The sequence below is a fragment of the Curcuma longa genome, chromosome 11 (assembly GCF_044706935.1).
Source record: "Curcuma longa cultivar G26 ecotype Majalengka, Jawa Barat chromosome 11, ITB_CL_G26_1.1, whole genome shotgun sequence".
In the NCBI taxonomy this organism is placed as follows: Eukaryota; Viridiplantae; Streptophyta; class Magnoliopsida; order Zingiberales; family Zingiberaceae; genus Curcuma; species Curcuma longa.
Window position 1 is genome coordinate 24,078,179 of NC_133871.1, and position 19,384 is coordinate 24,097,562.

The 19,384-nt window shown below is 39.5% G+C and overlaps 3 protein-coding genes and 1 pseudogene across 5 annotated transcripts; all 4 read right to left on the minus strand.

Moving 5' to 3' along the window:
- Nucleotides 1–958: 958 nt before the first annotated feature.
- On the minus strand, nucleotides 959–4,651 carry LOC141838674 (phosphatidylinositol 4-phosphate 5-kinase 1-like). Of its 2 annotated transcripts, none has more exons than XM_074726218.1 (8): nucleotides 3,306–4,651; nucleotides 3,050–3,217; nucleotides 2,802–2,967; nucleotides 2,409–2,519; nucleotides 2,083–2,279; nucleotides 1,897–1,997; nucleotides 1,740–1,800; nucleotides 959–1,551 (listed from the first exon to the last, which is right to left on the minus strand). In XM_074726218.1, exons 1-8 carry the CDS (start codon nucleotides 4,400–4,402, stop codon nucleotides 1,254–1,256), a joined length of 2,199 nt encoding a protein of 732 aa, XP_074582319.1. In that variant the 5' UTR covers nucleotides 4,403–4,651; the 3' UTR covers nucleotides 959–1,253. The 2 variants fall into 2 exon arrangements, with proteins under 2 accessions (XP_074582319.1, XP_074582320.1); XM_074726219.1 differs by having other exon boundaries at nucleotides 1,461–1,551; nucleotides 1,740–1,817; nucleotides 2,083–2,276.
- Nucleotides 4,652–6,020: 1,369 nt separating this feature from the next.
- LOC141837266 (protein PLASTID MOVEMENT IMPAIRED 2-like) lies at nucleotides 6,021–7,601 on the minus strand. Its single transcript, XM_074724703.1, has one exon. The coding sequence runs from the start codon at nucleotides 7,599–7,601 to the stop codon at nucleotides 6,108–6,110; it is 1,494 nt and encodes a 497-aa protein (XP_074580804.1). The 3' UTR covers nucleotides 6,021–6,107.
- Nucleotides 7,602–12,472: 4,871 nt separating this feature from the next.
- On the minus strand, nucleotides 12,473–13,718 carry LOC141837405 (alpha-1,3-arabinosyltransferase XAT3-like; annotated as a pseudogene).
- Nucleotides 13,719–14,481: 763 nt separating this feature from the next.
- LOC141838948 (serine/threonine-protein kinase 54-like) lies at nucleotides 14,482–18,818 on the minus strand. Of its 2 annotated transcripts, none has more exons than XM_074726581.1 (6): nucleotides 18,252–18,818; nucleotides 17,211–17,332; nucleotides 16,876–17,072; nucleotides 16,543–16,717; nucleotides 14,926–15,060; nucleotides 14,482–14,849 (listed from the first exon to the last, which is right to left on the minus strand). In XM_074726581.1, exons 1-6 carry the CDS (start codon nucleotides 18,511–18,513, stop codon nucleotides 14,640–14,642), a joined length of 1,101 nt encoding a protein of 366 aa, XP_074582682.1. In that variant the 5' UTR covers nucleotides 18,514–18,818; the 3' UTR covers nucleotides 14,482–14,639. The 2 variants fall into 2 exon arrangements, with proteins under 2 accessions (XP_074582682.1, XP_074582683.1); XM_074726582.1 differs by having other exon boundaries at nucleotides 14,643–14,814.
- Nucleotides 18,819–19,384: the final 566 nt, after the last annotated feature.

The following is a 19,384-nucleotide window of genomic DNA, read 5'->3' on the forward strand; positions in this document are numbered from 1 at the left end:
TTATCAGTGATAATATTGAAGAAAAAAACCATTTCTTTAGGTTGCCGTGTTTACAACATATACTCTGGTGTCAAGGTCACCAAGGCAAAGGCAGGTTTGTGCTGTTCTAGTATTTAACATCTTTTACAATGGAAATGTAGTTGTTTATGTAATTGAGTTTCCATCTGTGTCATCAATTACCTAACTATTGAATGATTTTGCAGTTTCATATACATTTTCTTCTGCTATATACATATAACTGGTTTATAGTACTCTGAATTTTTCCACCAGAAGACTTAAATGTAAATAAGTATTGAATTTAACAATTCATTGATGTGCTTTTGTCAACTTCACGTTGATTTTTTTTATTTATATTTGCATATCTGTAATTCATGAAATTGCTGCATAAATTATTCACTTATTCTATTGGAGTTCTCATAGAGTTATGCATTGCTTTCCTAATGGATCCTTTATTTGTTTTATGCACATAGAAGGTTGACACATCAAATCCTTTTCTATGGATAATATTATCTGAAACTAGCAACGTTGCTATCTATTTACTTGTCTAACTTTTTCCCTTTAATTGGTGACAGTAAGCAAGCTAGGTTGTAACTATATTTGTTCAAGTGCAACATATTCAGTCTGCATTTTGTTTGGATAATTCATAATTGTTCATGTTCTCCTTTTGCTTGTTCCTCATCGTTGAGCATCAATGAAGTCGATCGTTGGATCAGTAACTTCATGAGTTTCAGTGATCGACCTGGATGTTGAAAGTCAACAAAGGTTTGGAGGTGCTTGACTAAATATGTTTGAAAGCTTTCCATACAATGGTTTGTTTTTCGTTGGAACTCTCTTCTCTTGTACTTGTGAAAGAAAAGAAAGCAAGAATTCAAGGGAATAGGAAATTAGGAATGTTTGAGCTGCTTTGGATTTATTAAAAGTGTGGTGGGAAGACAGAACTAAGAGATAAAGACGCGTTTGAAACTTGAATTGATGAAATTGGAATGTGGCAACTCAGCATCATGTACAATATATAGTACCTCTCGGTGCATATCCTGTGTGTGCTTCGTTCCAGGAAGTTGAATAATTTTAGCACTCCCTGGATATTTTAAGGAAAGAAAAAAAAATGGAAGTTGAAAAGAAATGAGTTTGGCGTGCTCCTATGCCTCAATGAACATGCACAAATGTCCAACGAGCTGAGCGTCAAAATTCAGCCGCCGCCACCACCTGTACCAACCGTAAGTTGCCTCTATAGTTAGCTACGATGCTTCCTTTTATCTGTGTTCTTCGTCTTGGATGAAGATTTTACTTATGAAGTCCTGAAACCTTCGAGAGTACAGCTTCGGGTCCACTGCAGAGATGGAGTTGGGATTGACCTGCAACGATTTGTAGGCATGTTCCAACTTCTTGACAATGTCGTAGTCCTGAAGGATGTCTATTATACCAAAGCAGAGGAGGACGTCGTGGAGCTCATCGCTTGCCGTAGGTGTCGACATCCCACTACTAAACGCCTCGAATCCACTTCTACTAATTTGCTCTGCTCTCGCCGGCACGTTTGCTCCCAACTGTTTCCTGATGATTAAAAGATTCAACGCGGCATCTGAGAAGAAGTGCATTGAATTGAAGAAAATGCATTCAATGGTTTCTTGCATGCGACCAGTGTTAGCAAACTAGAAAAGTGCAGCACTTAATAACCTAATGCGGCACTTAATAACCTTTGCTAATCAAATTCCGAGTCAAGAAAGAGATGGTAGGCATACCGTGTGTCTAGAGTCTGATCCATACTTTGGCAATTGGATGCTGATTCCTTCTTGTATGACACTGATTAAGCAGCATTGCTATCATTAGATCAATGTCAGATATCCCATGAGTTGTCTTTAAGAAAGAAATCAGGCTATTACAAGTCTATCAACTTACCTGGTGAAGCATGATCAGGTGATAGGAAGTGAACTCCCACCAAGAGACTATAATCCATAATCCCCTCTGATTCTAAGAACTCACAGTCCTTTTTAATTTGCCTAGTGCACAAGCATAGTTCTCTCATAGAAAAAAAAATGTTGAATGAATCCAAGTGAAACTTCAAGATGTAAAATGAGAACTTACTCAAGAAGCTCAGAGTAGCAAGAATTTTGCAGACGAAATACAAAGTTGAGATCAAGATCTTTGAGTGTAGTTGTCTCATCAATCTCTTCCTCATTCTTCTCAGTTGTCCGACCATGGGATGAGCCCTTCAAGTCAAACCTTTTATGTATTTGATACTCGGAGCAGAACACATTACCCATAACAACAAACCGGACCTGCTTTCGTCAACAGAAATGCAGCATAAGGTCGGAGAATCACCAACGGATGCATAGTTATTTGTAAAAAAAAAAAGAAACTATGACAAAGGAATATGTTGATTAGTAGAAAATACAGTGTTTAATGAAAACCTTTTGACCGCCGATAGGCTTCACGCAATGCACACCGTAGAATCGTGTCACCAGTGACTTCTCATGCTGGCATACATGTCGGAAATAACTGGGCAACATCCTGATGAGTACCTGGAGTAGACTAGCCATCAACATTCATGGGAAGATGATCAATTCTACTCAAACACTTCAACTTTAGAGAATGAATAATGCTCCAATGAGAGTCTCAGCAGGAAATACAGAGAGTGTGGCATTGATACGCAAAGTTATATTCAAAAGGGCAAAAGTTAAACCACGCTGCGTTTCCTTGGCATAATTTGATATTTATCTAATGTTTGCTCAAAGTTGATCGATGAGAGTGGAGTCTAGATGCATGCATTTCCTGTAGAATGAATCAGTCGGATAATATCTAACCTTCAGTTCTGATTTTTTAACTGTCTTGATCACGAAACGATCATCCTGCGTTAGAAAAAAGAAGCTACCGCTTTTCCCAGGGGATGAAAGCTCCCTCAATGCATCATTTCCACAAATGGCCAGCATGTAATCTGCTGGATCCACTGAAAACAATTTTCTTACGCGCCTGCAATCCAGGAACCAAATCAAATCGAAATTCCCTTATGCTTCGTAAGTGCACGCTGATTAAATCGGTCCACAAATAGTACCTGAAGACCATAGGGCAATAGTCTTTCCAACGGAACTCCGGCGACTGGTGAGGAGGAGTTTTCTTCGTTCCTTCAGGAGGGAACCTCGTCCAGGACTTCTGCATTGGATCAAAATCTGTCTGCTTCAGCTCCCTCAACTGTGCCGAACCAGGCTTCCCGATTGTGTAGCTGAACAAAAAACTGAAATTTTTTACCAAAAAATAAATCACCTGGATTTTCAAGTAAATGTCAATTGTTCAGCTCTTTAATCATCTACCTAATGCCTAATTGGAGGTTCAACATCAGGTCGTAGTTCTTGTGCCCTTTCGATATCGTCTGCCCCAGTTTTTTTGCCTCCGCCGTTGGCCACGCGCTGGAACTCTGTAGCCGTTTCACTGTTCCAATGAGACTTCCGCTATCATTAGATGATTCGTCCCTGTACAACATAGACGACTCGAGGCTGTGGACGACATCGCAAGTGATATCGCCGGCCTCGGAGTTCGAATCCCAGATGCAGTTTCTGGGGTAGTTCTCTTCTGCTGCCAAGCTGCGCTGCTGTGGTGATCGCTGGGATCCATCGATCGACCACCCATTTGTGGACGAATGGGACATCGGTGTTGCCGGAGCCGATCTATTCTCCAGCTGACAGACGGAGTAGCCTCCGTCTAGGGCATTGGGGTCGCCGCTACTCCAGCTGTCGATGTGGCAGCTACCGTCGGGACAGGTAAAGACACCGCTGCCCTTTAGGGCGCCATTCTCCCACTGGCCGACGCAGCGGTTGCCGTTGGCCTGGATGAGGGTGCCGTGGCCGTGGATGACACCGCCGCGCCACTCGCCCACGTACTGGTCGCCGTTTCGCCACAGGTAACGCCCATGAACCTCGTGGAGGTTGCGGCGCCACGTACCCTCGTAGTAGTCGCCGTTGGCATACGACTTACTGCCGAAGCCCTGCTTGCGGTCGGCCGCCCACTGGCCGTGGTAGGTGTCGCCATCGGCGCCGGTGAAGGTACCAACGCCATCCATCCGGCCCGATCGGAACTCGCCCTCGTAGGTGGCGCCCGACGGCCAGGAGAACTTCCCCTTCCCGCTGGGCTTCCCCCTCAACCAGTCCCCCTCGTACATACATCCGTCTGCCCATAGGTACTTCCCACGCCCGTGAGGCGCGCTGCCGGCGAACCCACCTGTATATAAGTCCCCGTTGGGAAGCACCTTCTCCACGACGGCCTCCTCGGCTTCAAAGGGATCGACCGCTGGGGTCACCCTCCGCCCACCGCCCCCACCGTGAGATCTTCCCCTTGCCTGCGCGGGGGGCTTCTCTGCAACGTCGCCCACCGTGTTACTCGCGATTCGCTCATCATCGGAAGGCCGCCGCATTCTACGACTCCGACACCACGTTCGTCGAGCAAACGCCCTAATAACCAGAAGTTGCTTCGTGCATTACCCACAAATGAAAGCGAATCCAGCGTTACTTTACTCCGATCAACCACCCCTCCCTCAAAATCCGCAAAGAATAAGGAAACTCTCCTCCGAACCTAAAATCCGAAGAAAATTCTAAGAAATCGCGACGAAGAAGGACCAGTTGACGGCGGAGCGGAGGAGGAAGAAGAGCCGCCCCCGGGCGGCGTTTACCTTCCGTCGACAGCTGGCTCGGAGATCGAGGCAAGGAAGTAGTAATATTAACAATATGCGACCAGCTGTTTGGAGTTAAATGACCTCAATGGCCCTGGATTAGACCAAGAATTACTGGACACGTCAGCGGTCTGCCTTCCAACTGTCACGCGAGATGCATCCACCTGGTTCAAAAGTTTGAGCTTTTTGACGCGTGGCAGATATCTGACGCTGATGATGTGGCCCGATTTTGTGACACGGAGGCCGTGTCGGTTTCGCTGCGGGAAACCCGATATGATACATTCTTTTTCCGGTATATTTTTGTTGCCAAATGTCGGAGAGATATATACTATTACTACATCATGTCGGCGATTATACGCCGGCATTGGTAGCATAGTTACCAAATATGGATAAGGATGGCAAAATATCTTTAAAAATATCGTTCGCATTGACTTGCCCAACAAATTATATTAAAAAAAAAGACCCCCCTTGTCTAGCTAATAGTGGTGGTGGTGGACGTCAGATGAACGTTTAAATGGTTTTTTCCCCCTCAAATTCTCTCTTTTTGATATATATATATTTTAAATTCTTATTTATTTAAAACATTGAGAGCATGGCAAACTTATGCACGAGTCAACTAACTAATTAAAATTATATTTATACATTAAGATATAAAATTCTACAAATCTTTCTCTCTTACAATCCTAATTTCTTTCCATTTTTTACTTTCTATAGTTGCTTCAATTCAAACTATCTCGCTTTTGAATTCCTTAACAAGATTAACATCTACTCCTTTGATACCCTCGCCTCGACTCTTCTACTCTCTAGATATTCTTAAGATCTCACAGTGTCTGTTCATTTTCTTAACCCCGCATCTCAATTCTAGTGGTCAACTTTTATTTCTAACCTTGATGCTCAATCTCTATTTTTAATCCCAACCATAAAAAAAAGTTATTTAAACTAAATTTCAACTTGTGACTATTTTTCTATTATTGTCTTTAAAATATGTCACTTGCTATCGAGATCACTTAATCAGAATAAGTTAGAAGTATTATTTTTCTCTAAATTAAGTGATAGGTATTAGATGTCTATAAATAAATATATCATGTAACTTTAAAAATAAAAAATATTTGTTACACACCTAATATATGCACTTGCTATTATATGCATTAGGAAGTTAAAATCATTGTCAATCATAGAAAAAAAAAGTACTAACATTAAGAGAATAATTAAAAATATCATCAACATAACCATTTAGCAAATATGATCTCCACGATCAACAATATATAATCTCTAAGTCAAAATAATATACATTATTCACCTTCAAACTTAATTTTTCAATCCTGCAGGTCATGCCATCAAATATATATAGCTATAGATAATTTAACAAAGTGCAGAGCAAAGTTGTTCCATATACATACATTACACGTACGATTGAGCTGCTTGGGGGTTTCATGCATGCATCATCGTTCTAGATGACACATGCAGAAATTTTGATACTCTGGCAGTTCCTGCGACCGTTGAGAAACCTAACTACCTTCTCCATTAGCTTTCCTTTCTTCTCAGAATATTCCAAGGTCCTTGGAGCTATAGATGTGAAGCTTGGTTGCTTCCTCAGCAAACTCGACGAGCTGTGGCCGCTGACATGAAGAGACCTTCTCGGCATCGCTATAGCAAGCTTCATGTTATGCCACGACCGGGGGATCACAAGATCGTTCCCTCTCTCCTGATCCACCGCCACAATCGCCCACCTTTCCACGTTCTCGGACTCCTCCTTCGCTCTCTTTTCCTTCTCCTTCGCCTCGAAGACCTCCTTCCATGCCAGCGCCGCCGTCACCTTCTTTTCCGCGACCTCCTTCGCATCCTTGCCCTGCTTCATAAGGTAGTGGTACTCGAATTTGGAGATGGTTATAGTGTCGCTCCACAGAGCCAAAATCGCCCTCTCTGTCATGGTGCTCTCCGTGACTTGCTGCAACTCCTCCAGCGCCATGGATTCCGCAGCCTTCGCGTTTTTGAGCGCCTCCATTGCGGCGCCGAGCCTTTCCTCCACTGAGTCAGTCCTCGACTTGGCCTTCTCTATTACTGCCTTGGTCTCTTCGCGAACCAGCTCTGCTTCCCGTTTCGTGGCTCCTATATCGGAGTGGAGCTGGCGGAGTGCGACTGAGAGAGAGGCGACAATGGCATCGGCTCTCGTCTCGGCCGCCGATGCAGATTCCATCTTCGACATGGCTTCGTGGAGCTTCGGCTCGAGAATCTGCACTCTCGATTCATATTCCTTTACTGCCCTTGTAGATTTCTCCTTTTCTTTAGCGAGTTGCGTTAGCTCTTTCCTCGTGACATCCATTGCATCCATAAACGCGAACCCTTCTTGTTTAAGCCAGGAAAGCTCTTTCTTTGCTGCGTCCAGTTCGACTCTCGACGAATGTAAAGTTGACAAACTGGCGACTTCTTGCTCATCCTTCACATAACGAGTCTTCAGAGTGCTTTTCTCCATTAATCTAATTGTGAACTCCATCTCATGCTGCAAGGCATTGAATTCTGAAGCAGTTATCCCTAGCTTTTTCTGCAGCGCCTCGCCAGCTTTAATTTCTTCCCGGAGTTGCATAATTCTGGACTTGACTTTCTCCATGCTTTCAATGAAATTTGCAGCATCTGTTTCATGGCTAGCTTTGATTCGTTTGTACTCACTCTCAGCCTCAATTCTAGCTAAATCAATGAATTCTTTCTCTACGCTCGTTGCTTCTATCTCCCTTCTCAACCCTTCGCTGAATTCTGAATTAGATTTAAACTCAGTGTTTGAAAGTTGGCTCTGTATCTGTGCTTTCTGTCTTTGCATTGAAGCTGAAGCCATGTCAAGTTCGAGATTGCAAACTTGCTGTTTGACATCATCAATTTCTCTTAAAATTTGTTCGACATCATCAGAACTCGGATGAGAAGTCATCGAGAGCTCGGGTTTGAAAGCCATCACTAGATCTGGCGTTAGATTCCTCGATCATAAAAGGTGCAATCAGATGGTAACCAACACAAGACATTTAAAAAGATGAAACATTTAAATTATGCATGAAGTAGGAAAAAAAATATTGAATAATATTAATATGTAATCTTTGGAAATCTGGAATTGCATGATTAAACCTTGGAAAATCAAAGGATGCATGATCAAAATATGTTGATACTTCACTGCATGGTCAAAGTTTGGGAAAGCCAAGAGTTATTTCACTGCATAGTCAAAGAACTCTTCGAAATTTGGTAAGAGTTAATATGATTAAATTAGCTTTAATCTTAAAGTGTCATTCTGCACTATAAAATCAGAATATATAAGCACTTAAGAGCTAAGTGAGCAAGAGAAAAATTGTAAGAGTGTGCTGTAGCAACTTCAATTTCAATCTAAAATCTCATTTCCTTTCATTTCTACGCTTTCACACCCAACAAAAAAATCATTTCGAAGGGAATTTGTTTCCTCTCCGTGAATTTGCTCAAACTACAAACAAGGATCGATCAAATTTAGATTACTCAAAAGTCATCATTGTTAAAGGGATAGATATGATAAGATTGAAGGTAACTGAAGTTTGGAAGAGAAAGAACAATGATACCTGGTTCTTGAGATGTATACACCTTCAGGTGAGAGATGATAAGTCCTGCAACTTGAAGGCTTCAATTCTCAGGATTATTATATCCTTTGATGATTAACAAATTAAAGATAATAACAAAAAAATATATATCATACAAAATATCTTTTATATTTGTCAACAGTCAACATTCAACATCAAAAGCTTAAATATCTTCTAATAATATCTACAAAAGTAGCACTATCGTTTTTGAAAATTCCAAAATAAAGGACACTTTTTGCGAATTTATATCCATATATATATAAACAAAGAACAAATATCTGAACTTTTACAACGTGATGGAAAACTATATTATTTGAATGCATTATTACAATAATAATCAAATTTTATCCAATAGGTGGGGTTGGCATATTATTTGGATGCTATATATTGATCTATATATATCATACAAAATATCTTCAAGGTTTGTAACACTAAACATCAAAAGCCCAAATATCTTCTAACAATAACGGCAAAAGTAGTAATGTCGTTTTTGGAAATTCCAAAATAAAGGACACTTTTTGCAAATCTATATCCATAAACAAAGAATAAATATCTGAACTTTTACAACATGATGGAAAACTATATTATTGGAATAATGTTATTACAATAATAATCGAGCCTTATCCCACCACTTGGTGTCGGCATATTATTATTGATCCAGAAATTTTTTGTTTAAATATATAAATAAATAAATATATATATATATATAATAAAAATCTAACATGATCCATTTAATCCTCTCATGTTATTTCGATCCAATTAATTTTTAAAGTGGATACTCTGACTTCACAAATTGATCATCAAATAAATATGAGAAACACAAATGAATCTTAACATGATAGTTCAGTATTATTAGTAGTTTGAATTTTACGGACATTCAAAAATATCTAATATAAAATTTGAATCCTCATTGCATATGGGAATCAATTTTGTCTATTATTACCGCACCATATCACGGGTATAATTTCTCTTGTATTTGAATTCAGAAAAAGTAGTTTTTAAAAGTCGTAATCACGCTTTTGAAAAATTCCTAAACAAAGGACACTTTTTTGGATTTATATGGACAAATATCAAAACTTTTACGATGTCGTGAAAAGTGTGTTGTTTGGATGTTTTTAAAAAAGTCGTAATCACGCTTTTGAAAAATTCCAAAACAAAGGACGTTTTTTGGATTTATACGAACAAATATCCAAACTTTTACGATGTCGTGAAAAACTTTTACGATGTTGTTTGGATGTTACGATCCGAATATTTGTATATAAAATTAGTATATATATATGTGTAATAAAAATATAAAACATATGGATACAAATGATTCTCTCATATACTTTTAATCCATAATCTAAAAAATATATGTAAATTCTGACATAATATTTTCAACGTTATCAGTGGTTCGAATTCTACAAACTTTTGAAAATGTATTACTTAACATGAGATTTGAATCATGATTATATGAGAATCAATCTTGTCACTTAGCATCGTGCTTGAGAGGCATAATTCTCTCGTATTTGAATTTAAAAAAGTAGTTTTTAAAAAATTATCATCAAATTAATTGTAGTCACAATGCCTTTTTCTCTCTTTTACCTTGCAATTAATGCCCAAGCTAAGTCCAACTACCATCCCCTTCCTCTTCTACCATAACAAAAATATCTTGTACTCTCATGTACACATCGTTTTAGTTGTCCTATTACACAAACACACCCAAAGGTGTGGCCACCTCATGGCGTGTGTACAAGCCCTCAATTAAAATAGATAATTGTAAATAGTTTATTTCTCTAAATATTTAGATTAACTATTAATTATGCTCAAACATATATTTACCTATGATGTATATGATGACTTACCTAGTATTGAAAATGTTTATTGAACTAGCAAACTTATGCCCGACTACTAGTTGAGAGGAATAATAACCTACAGACCGACACCCTAAAATTCGATGCTGGTGCTACCGTGCTAGACATCTAGCTATATGTAGTATGGATCTTTAGTTTCATATTGAGAGTCTCGTAATTTTATTGTTGATTTATATTGTTTCATAAACATTGATATTATAAACATATATGCATGGGAAGAAATCCTCTTTCATGCATGAGCTCTCAGAGGGTGCAAATTCAAAGCTCAAATTGTACTGATTCAAGTTGACTCATGTGCGAACATAATTTTCCGTGTTAAATATCAAATTGGTCGGACTAAAATTTATCCAAGTGAATAAATAAATATTTTTGCCACCTGAATCCGTTTTAAGAATTGTTTAACAGATGCATTAATTTATGATTAATAATGAATCCGTAATTAACTGAGTGAAATTGTAGACCATTAATAGTTAACGACTAATATTTTGATCTTGAAAAGTAAAGATAATAAATCATCATTAATCGACCATTAGCTGCTGCTTAAGATCTAAGCTCCTCTATAAAAAAGTCATGACCACAGAAGAAAAGAGGGCACATCACGAGAGCAAAAGAATAGATATTCATTCACTTCGTTCTCCTACTTTCTCTCTGTCATGCACTTTACTCGACTGAGATCTACCCATAATAGCATTTGAGTATAAACTTAGTTCATTGTGACCAACCTGTGATTGGTGGTGATCGTAATTTTGCTATTGTATCTTAGAAAACAGATGTCCATCCTAATCTTAAAATACAGCTGAAGGAGGACGAATCTATTTAAGAAAACTACATCACGCATGTCTCGACAATTCTTTCTACTGACTTGTCTGTCGACAACTCTGCACTTATAGGTATTTGGCTAACTCGATACTCGGGAGCACTCGACCTACTCGGCAGCTCAATAACTCGACAGCTCGACACTCGATAGACTAGGCAGGTCGATCACTCAGCAACTCAGCAGCTCAACACTCGGCCGATTTGGCAACTTGATCGACTCGATAGCTCGACGGTAAGGCAACCTGGTCATACAAGGCAACTCGATCGTCTAAGCAACTTTGTCATTTTAAATAGCTCCTCCTTCCCTGTTTGACAATTTGAGATTATTAATTCAAATCATTAAGTCTAAATTATTTTTTGTAATTTCTATTGAGCAATTCCTTGTAATCTCCAAGTAGATTGTCCAACACAATATGTATGCATACATTTGAGAAGAAATGAGAAACGTCTATAATGACATTCACTACTAAATTAAGGCTGCTAAATCAGTCATATGATATTTTTTATTAAAATTATTATATTTATATTATTTTAAAAATATTTTTTCTAAATTATATCACTTTGATCTCTAGTTTTTACATTTTTTAAAAATGTATTTTAATTTATAACTCATTTGAAAATTTATGATATCACTTTGATGATTAACAAAGGATAATAAAAAAGGGACTTCTTTAACATAAAAAAAAATACTCTTTTTATTTTCCCCCAAGATATATAATGAAAATTTGAGTTAGATTTGTGATCAAAATTCTCAAAATTAAGCTTTAAGAGCACGTTTAAGTTTGCTCTTTGTAGAAAAATGGCCAACAAAGTAAAGAAAAGCCTGCTATAGGCCCAACTAAATCCCAGGGCTCTATCTTGCTACCTTCAAGCGCAAGACTAGCGCCGTCATGCCGCCCTCCCTCCGGCTCAACTCCTCCATTCTACAGATCGCTCCGCCTCCAGGTAAAGTCAAATGGCTTCTCCTTCTCCTTCTTCTTCTTCTTCGATCTGTTAATTTCTCTAAGTTCCTCTCGATTCTCGATCACTCCTCCGATTTCTTCTTTCGTGAATGCCATCACTTTACGGTCAATCTCGTCTCGTAGTCTTGATTCGTTGAGGACGATGCATTAGGAAACGCTCCCGTGACGAGTGATCCTTCTTATCGTTCCAATTCCTGAATGCAGCGCTTAAATTATAACGCTGCAATTCTGTGTGGAGATGAAGAGACATCTGAGGAGCTTCTGCCCGCCTGTTTCCTTCTTCATTTGTACACTGCGTTGCAATATTTTTGAATACTTTTCTTCTGATAATAACTGGACGGTTGTTTTAAGCGATTTGATTTTTGTTGGTCATTATGTGGCGGATTTCTCACAATTTCCTGCTTTTGTTGATTTCGAAAGAGTAATACATTTTTATGTTCTTGTCAGAAACAAACTGAACTGTGTCAAAACTCCATCTTTTCATATCGATCGATTTGTTTCCTTTACTATACTGCTAGTTAGTAATCGAAATGAACTATACACCCTAACGAATGCTCAAATGGAGTGAGATTAGACACTCCTTGTCAAAATTCGAGCTCATACTGTACTTCTAAACCTCACCACAACAAGCTTTACCTTTTGCTGCCTGAGAAATATCTTCCGGAAGGCGCTGAATCCCTGCTGTTTCTGGATTGAAGTCGGGTCCCTGAAGACGGCATCATCTCTTGGGTACATCTCTGACAGCGAGCTCTCCTCTACTCCGATCTCATACTCCGCGTACTTGAGTCCCATCTCCGGCGCCGGCTCCCCGTAGATGTGCTTGCGCCCGTCAGCCAAGTGGCAACAGGGGATAATCTGCACCAACGTCGCCTTCGCTGGCAGGAATACCATGTTTGTCGACCCGGCGCCGTGGACCGTGGATCCCAATCAGCACGTCGACGGAGTTGACCAGCCGCGCGAGCCCCAACATGTTCTTTGTCTCCTCCGGCCCTGCAGCCATCAGCTTGAACCCCCATCGATATGGCTGTTTTTATCACTTCTCCTTCGTTCACGAAGGATCGGAATCCTCGCCGGAGAATTAGCAGTGCCGTAGGCTTGCTCTTGACACCTCTGCTGAACCTTCGTTTCAGGGAGAAGCAATTCATTAGGAAGTCCCTGAAGTCGCGCGTGGAGATGCCGTCGGGGGACTTGATGGCATCGATTCCGAGGCGCGCGGTGGCTGAAGAGGCCGACGTGAGCCTCCGGAAAGCAATGGACTTCGCCGTCGCCGTTGGCTGCATCCAGGTTGATGGGCGGTTAGTTGGACAGGCGCTTCAAGACGTGGCTGTAAATTTCATGCCGTTTATATATCAAAAATTTTGTGTGGTGTAAATTTCATGCCGTTTATATATCAAAATTTTGATACGATATGATTCATGAATATAATAATATTGTCTATACCAAAATTATAAAAGGAAAATAATTATATTTGTCCATATGGGCGAATAATTAGGTCTAATTGCGTCAAGGTCTGGATCTCTGGATTAACAATTAATCCACTCATATATAGTTGTTTGCATGAAAACCATCCACCATTTCTGAATGACTTAACCAACAGCAAAGCTAACGGGGACAGCCGTGCATGATGCATCATGATCAGGAAAAAAACTAGAAATGGTGCAGCTAGCTAGCAACGATTGCACAAATTTATTTGATGTTAGTTTCACTTATGCATGATTATGAATACTTAAGAAAGCATACTGATCACATCTCTAACCTTGTCGAACAACACTTGGTTCTCTCAACGTGGGTAGGGATCTATTTTCATAGCTTGATAGTTGCAGATCACTTACTGCGCATGCATGTACAGATCGATGAATCAGTTAGGGTTTCAATGGTGCAACATGTCCACATATATATGAAAAGTGATAATCTGCATGCAGTTAATCAATAGGGCAGCAGATGAGTAGCTTACAAGTAGTCATGGTGTTGGAACTGGACTCCAAGAGGAACACAAGAAGAAGAGTGACGATCGAGAAGGGAACCAAAGTAAGAGTGACATGGATGAGATTCCTGAAGGCTTGAGATGACTGAACAGATGCTAATCAGAAGGCTTCATCAGATCGCATTTATTTTTTCTCTAAATCTTTAGAATCATGATATCGCGTTAAAGGCTATAAATAAGCAAGCTAAGAAACTAAAAGATTCTGAACCACAATTGATTTTTTATATCTAGTCAGCGTTGATGAATGGTGTTCATATTGTTTCTTGTTTATTTAACTTTTTAAATCGATCATCCTTCTTCCTTTTTTAAAAAGAATTGCAACTTATAGGTAAATATATAGTTCACTTTGCAGCTTAGCTAGGCTGGTGAATTGGCTTTTCTTCTGCTGAAGTACGTACCTTAATCAAGAGGTCTTCAAATTTCATCCCAATGCTTCAAATGTACAAAGGATATTGTAAGTTTTTATTCTAAAGGATGATAAAAAGGTTGGCTGTTATTTCGAAATGTTTCATACCGTCCCTTATGTTAACATATATATATATATATATGTATCTCAGTTAAGGTCCGGATAGATGGATGTTATCGCAAGAGATTGATCAGAATTAGTACATGTGAACTGCCAATTAGGAATAAACATGGAATGACTTTACATCGTATAAATGACAAAACATGTAGAATTAACATACTCTAGATGCATTGCCATAATAGCTCAGCTTTGCATCTGATCGATATTCGATAATTCTCAAACTTTCGTGTGCCTCTGAAGCTATATTATATCACTCAAGGGCCTCGGTGCCTGCGGAAACACCCAAAACATCCTTGTTGCTGATCAGGAGGGATCATACCTCCACCCTTGGATGTGTCGATAGCTTCCAACATGGCCACCACTTCATTCATCTCCGGTCGTTTGTCAGGGTTTGCATCCCAGCAGATTTTCATCACATTTGCTACAGAGCTGGGGCAACAGCGTGGAATATCTGGCCTCAAGTTCTGTATTTGCATGTTAAGTTACAATTGCAGCTCTACACACATTCTAGGAATTGGTCGAGAGGAAAATTAAGTGTACCTGCCGGACGACAGCAGATGTGATCTCCGAAAAGCTAAGGTCAGGATACGGCATGTCGCAACAGTATATCTCCCACAAGCAGATGCCAAAGCTATAAACATCACATTTTCTATTGTAAGGATTACCATTTAGGACCTGCGAGTGTGTTGGTATTATGTCAGTACCTTTTCACAGTTAGAAGGTAGTTTGAAGAAAACAAATGATGCATGTTGCATGTGTTCAGAAAAAAAAAAGATAGAATTGAACTTGGACATCTCTTTAAACATGTCCACAGAGGGCCTTCCCTGGAACCAATCCCCAACTATTGCTCATGATCACTAATACCTTTCCTCTCATTCTCTTAGGTTCTTCAAATACCCCCCACACCATCTCCTCCATCCTCCATATCCTCTGACAATATTTGCTCAGGTCAAATGCCAGATTCTTCCGCAATCACTACTTAGCAACCCTTTTGTTGCTAACCACTTGTTCCTCTGTATTTGGTGTGTTTACTAGCCCATCACACCTCGTTCGGTCAGACAAAATGAGGGCATCTCTGTGGCATCAACTACACCAATTGAGGTTGTCTCAACCATCGTCTTTCTGGTATATATTTTTCTTCTCCGAAAAAACTCTAGGTGACTTGCTATATATGAGATAATGAGCAAAATTAAGAAGCTATATCACCCACTACACCTCAAACTGAAAGTATTATTACTCACAGGTTTATTCATGGACCATATGGGCCATTCGATCTAGCATTACGCAGTAAACTAGAGTTAGAGGAGGTATTGCAGATTTGCCATCATGTCGCCCCCATCAAAATGCTTCTCTGCTAGTTCCCTTGCCATCCTATACTATGCACAGTTTCACTCATGCACCATACAGGCCATTCAATCTAGCATTATATGGTAATTTAGAGTTTGAAGTGGTATTGCAGATTTGCCATCATCTCGAGATTTATGCAGATCATCCTGGACAAGTCATGCCATTGGATATGGCTTCAATATCTGGAAAATTTTGAGCATATTGCACATTTACAATCATCTCTTTATCCAGATCAATGCAAACTAAAGTTACTTGAGGGACCTTCAATTAGAAGGGATGTTAAAAGGGAAGATTATATCACTGATTTGCTCCAATGTGATTCTGATTCATATATGTTCTCTTCTGATTCACCCAACATCATTTTAATTTGCTATATAATACCATCATCATCATGTTGTCATCAATATATGATAGAACTATTGAATCATTGTCTACATATCGAATACAATTTTATCTTTCCCATCAAATTATATCAGAACACAAGTGGCACTCAGGTTAAGATGATAAACTTGAACACTAGTAAACATACATAGATAGATGATAATATTTAAATCACCATTGAAGTCAAGAAATCATTCTTGTGATATGAAATCACAAGCAAAAATCAGAAAACGTAGGTTGTGTGCTGCTGTCTCACCATAAGCAAATATTTATATCAAGCCGATACACCAACATAGTGACTCCGTCAAAAGGGTACTCAAATCATAAGCATTCATAATAAAAATTGTACCATTTACGAATGGTTTAAGCTGCATAATTGGAGAAAAGAACATAGAAATTAACCCAATGCAATGTCACAAAAAGGCATACCTCCGGTGCCATATATCCAAGGGTTCCAGTCTCACCCGTCATGTCATTAGGATTTTGAGCCTCAATACGAGCAACACCAAAATCGGCAATTTTTACTGTTCCAGTCCTATCTAGAAGCATATTCTCTGTCTTTACATCCCTGTGCACAATCTTTTGGGAATGAAGATAACTTAACCTACAGATATAAATTCAAATTGGGAAAGGTTAATTGGCTTGCATAGATTGCTTTGACCAACCTGTGGAGGCAGGTAATGAGTAAGAAGTAAACATGAGAACAGAATGTCACATAAGCTAAAAGTTCTTAGATAGAGGAGTTCAAAGATCAGTGCTAACCCTCTGGCAAGATCCAAAACTATCTGTACCACTACCTTGAAAGCTAGCTTTCTTCTATGGTGCTTTATAAGAAAAGATTTCAGTGCGCCACCAGGGAGATATTCAACGACAACACAGCAAACATTGCTGGGCATGCCAAGATGGCCATTTTCTGTTTGTATGCTTAGGTTTGTCGCTCCAAGGGCAGCCCCAATAAACTAAAGGAATACGAGTAAATGTGATTGCAAATGTCAAAAATAAATAGAAATATGAGTACAAAGAATAAGTGAATATGGGATCCAAGAATGAACATGACATGGAATAATTTCTTTAATAAATATATACACATATAGTACCTTAGTAACATTTGGATGATCAAGTTTATGCCAAACTGTCACTTCCTGAGAGAATGCTGCCCGTAGTGAAGCAACTTCAGATTCAGTTTTGTTTCCTTCTTCCCCCCAGTCAAGCAACTTCACTGAACATAGTAAAAGGCGAAATTGTTATCACTGCCAATAGAACTGCAGATTGTATATCAGATGTACACTTTATTGGAACACAGGATTGAAATATAAAACACATGGTTATGATAAGAGTGAAGTCAACTGACATGCTGTTTTGGTACTCGATCAAGGAATTTCAATGATGGATGATGAACAGGAGTTGATATGCGATCGTGTGTTGTGTATGCTAAGAAAGTGTGTAATAAGAAGCATCATGGTCAAAGTGTAAAGCAGATATGAAAGGATGAAGGCAAATAAAGAATATTCCGAACCTCGCAAAAAATCATAACTCATCTCAATTGCCCAATTGTAACTCATTCTGGTCTCATTATTGCATTTTGTTCTTCCTTCAAAAGATATCACAAGACCAACACCTCATTATTTTAGCTAGTTCACATGAAAGTACAAGTGAGAAAACAACTGATCCAACAAATGTCACGGGAAAAACACCAACCACCAATGAAGTCCCTTGGAGCTTTTTGGCTACCACAATCAGCAACTTTTTATATATGAAACCAACTTGAGCATACCAAACACACAGTGAAAGTAGAGACACATAACAATCTCGTGGCATCATTAATGCAAAATGCAATAACCCAGTGATTTTTTTTTAGACTTAGTGATGATCCATTTGAAATTAATAAATACTTTTATAGAAGAATAGATTAACTAGGAACAGATATGATCATAGATGATGAGAGTTCAAAGTCAGATTGAACACTGATGTGGGTGATTCTACTCTTTAGTGCAGAGAAAAAGGGAAGTAAGCATTCTAGAGAAATCGAATTCATGAAACAATCTTTAGAAAACAAAAGGGGAGATTTCAAGCAGTTAGGATGGCATCATGAAGGCAAAACCCTAATTGTTTGTCAGAAATTTTAGGTTATGGCTCACCGGCGACGTCCATGCCGTCGTAGACGCCGCGGTGGACGGTTCCGAATGTGCCCCTGGCGATGACCCCTTTGATGACGAGCTTGGAGGGATCGATCTCCCACTCCTCTCGCTGCCTCTCCCTCCTCTCCTCCTCCTTCCTCTCCTCCTCCTTCCTCTTCTCCATCGTCAATGCCCTGTTCAGGTGCCGCTCCAGTTGCTCGTCCAAATTCTTCAGATCGATCTGGTCCGCCCTAACGAACCCATCGCCACTCCCTTCCTTCATCTCCCTCTCTCTCTCTCTCTTCCACAAAAGAAAGATGCGATCTTTATAACCCCCGCTTTCTTCTTCCACTCACTCTCCTCTTCTTCCTTCAAAAAACACACATCTTTTTCCGTCTTCCTCTCTGCGTTTCTGTTCTCCTGGCAATTTGTCTCTTCACTCCTCTCTCTCTCTCTCTCTCTCTCTCTCTCTATGTTTCCATGTGAGCACATGGGGTGCCTGCCTCGCTCGCTCTATTCAATCAAAGCTTGGATTTTTCATATCTTTCCATCATGAAATCTCTCGCCTTTTGTTATATTTTTCTTCGCTTGGAGCCTTGGACTCTTCCTTTTACCTCGCTCCTCACAGGCTCACAACTGCCCGCAATTTGTTTGTTTTATACATGAAATGGACCTGTCGCCTTATCTTGGCATGTGCTGCCTTGGTCGGCTGAAAGAGATTGCGATGATTAGGCTGCATTTGTCAACATGTTCGGAGCAGAACTAATGAACCAGAAAGCGCAAAAAACCTTGCCATCTTTGCGAACAAAGCATAGATATTGCTCTTTTGAAGGGCGCAAACAGTCATGCATCAGTTCAATTAAGAAAAGCTAAATGCAAGGCTGAACAAACAAACAAAATAAACAAACAAGGTTCAACAGATTTTAGGTGTGTGAATCTAAGATGACTAGATTGTTCTTCAATTACGACGTATTAAGATTGATTATAATCAACCTTCGGTATTTTGATGATAAATGGTTCAACACTTTGGTAAGAGATTGCAGGTGAAGGTTACATGTGCAGTGAGGTCATGTTTTCTACAAACTCAATTAGAGCCATATCTTTAACATCTACAGATCTGTCTTTGTTTCATTTCACATGAAAACCATGGCTGA

Bases quoted from the DNA above. Each gene is read 5' to 3' on its own strand.
- LOC141838674 (XM_074726218.1), bottom strand. From the start codon at position 4,402: ATGCGGCGGCCTTCCGATGATGAGCGAATCGCGAGTAACACGGTGGGC. The intron at 2,280-2,408 runs GTTTTCATTAAA...TGTTGACGAAAG, and splicing joins AGCCTATCGGCGGTCAAAAG to CAGGTCCGGTTTGTTGTTAT. The intron at 1,801-1,896 runs GTAAGTTGATAG...CTGCTTAATCAG, and splicing joins ACCTGATCATGCTTCACCAG to TGTCATACAAGAAGGAATCA.
- LOC141838948 (XM_074726581.1), bottom strand. From the start codon at position 18,513: ATGAAGGAAGGGAGTGGCGATGGGTTCGTTAGGGCGGACCAGATCGAT. The intron at 16,718-16,875 runs GTTAGCACTGAT...TTATATCTGTAG, and splicing joins GTTTTGGATCTTGCCAGAGG to GTTAAGTTATCTTCATTCCC. The intron at 15,061-16,542 runs GTATGCCTTTTT...ACACACTCGCAG, and splicing joins TTGGATATATGGCACCGGAG to GTCCTAAATGGTAATCCTTA.
- LOC141837266 (XM_074724703.1), bottom strand. From the start codon at position 7,601: ATGGCTTTCAAACCCGAGCTCTCGATGACTTCTCATCCGAGTTCTGAT.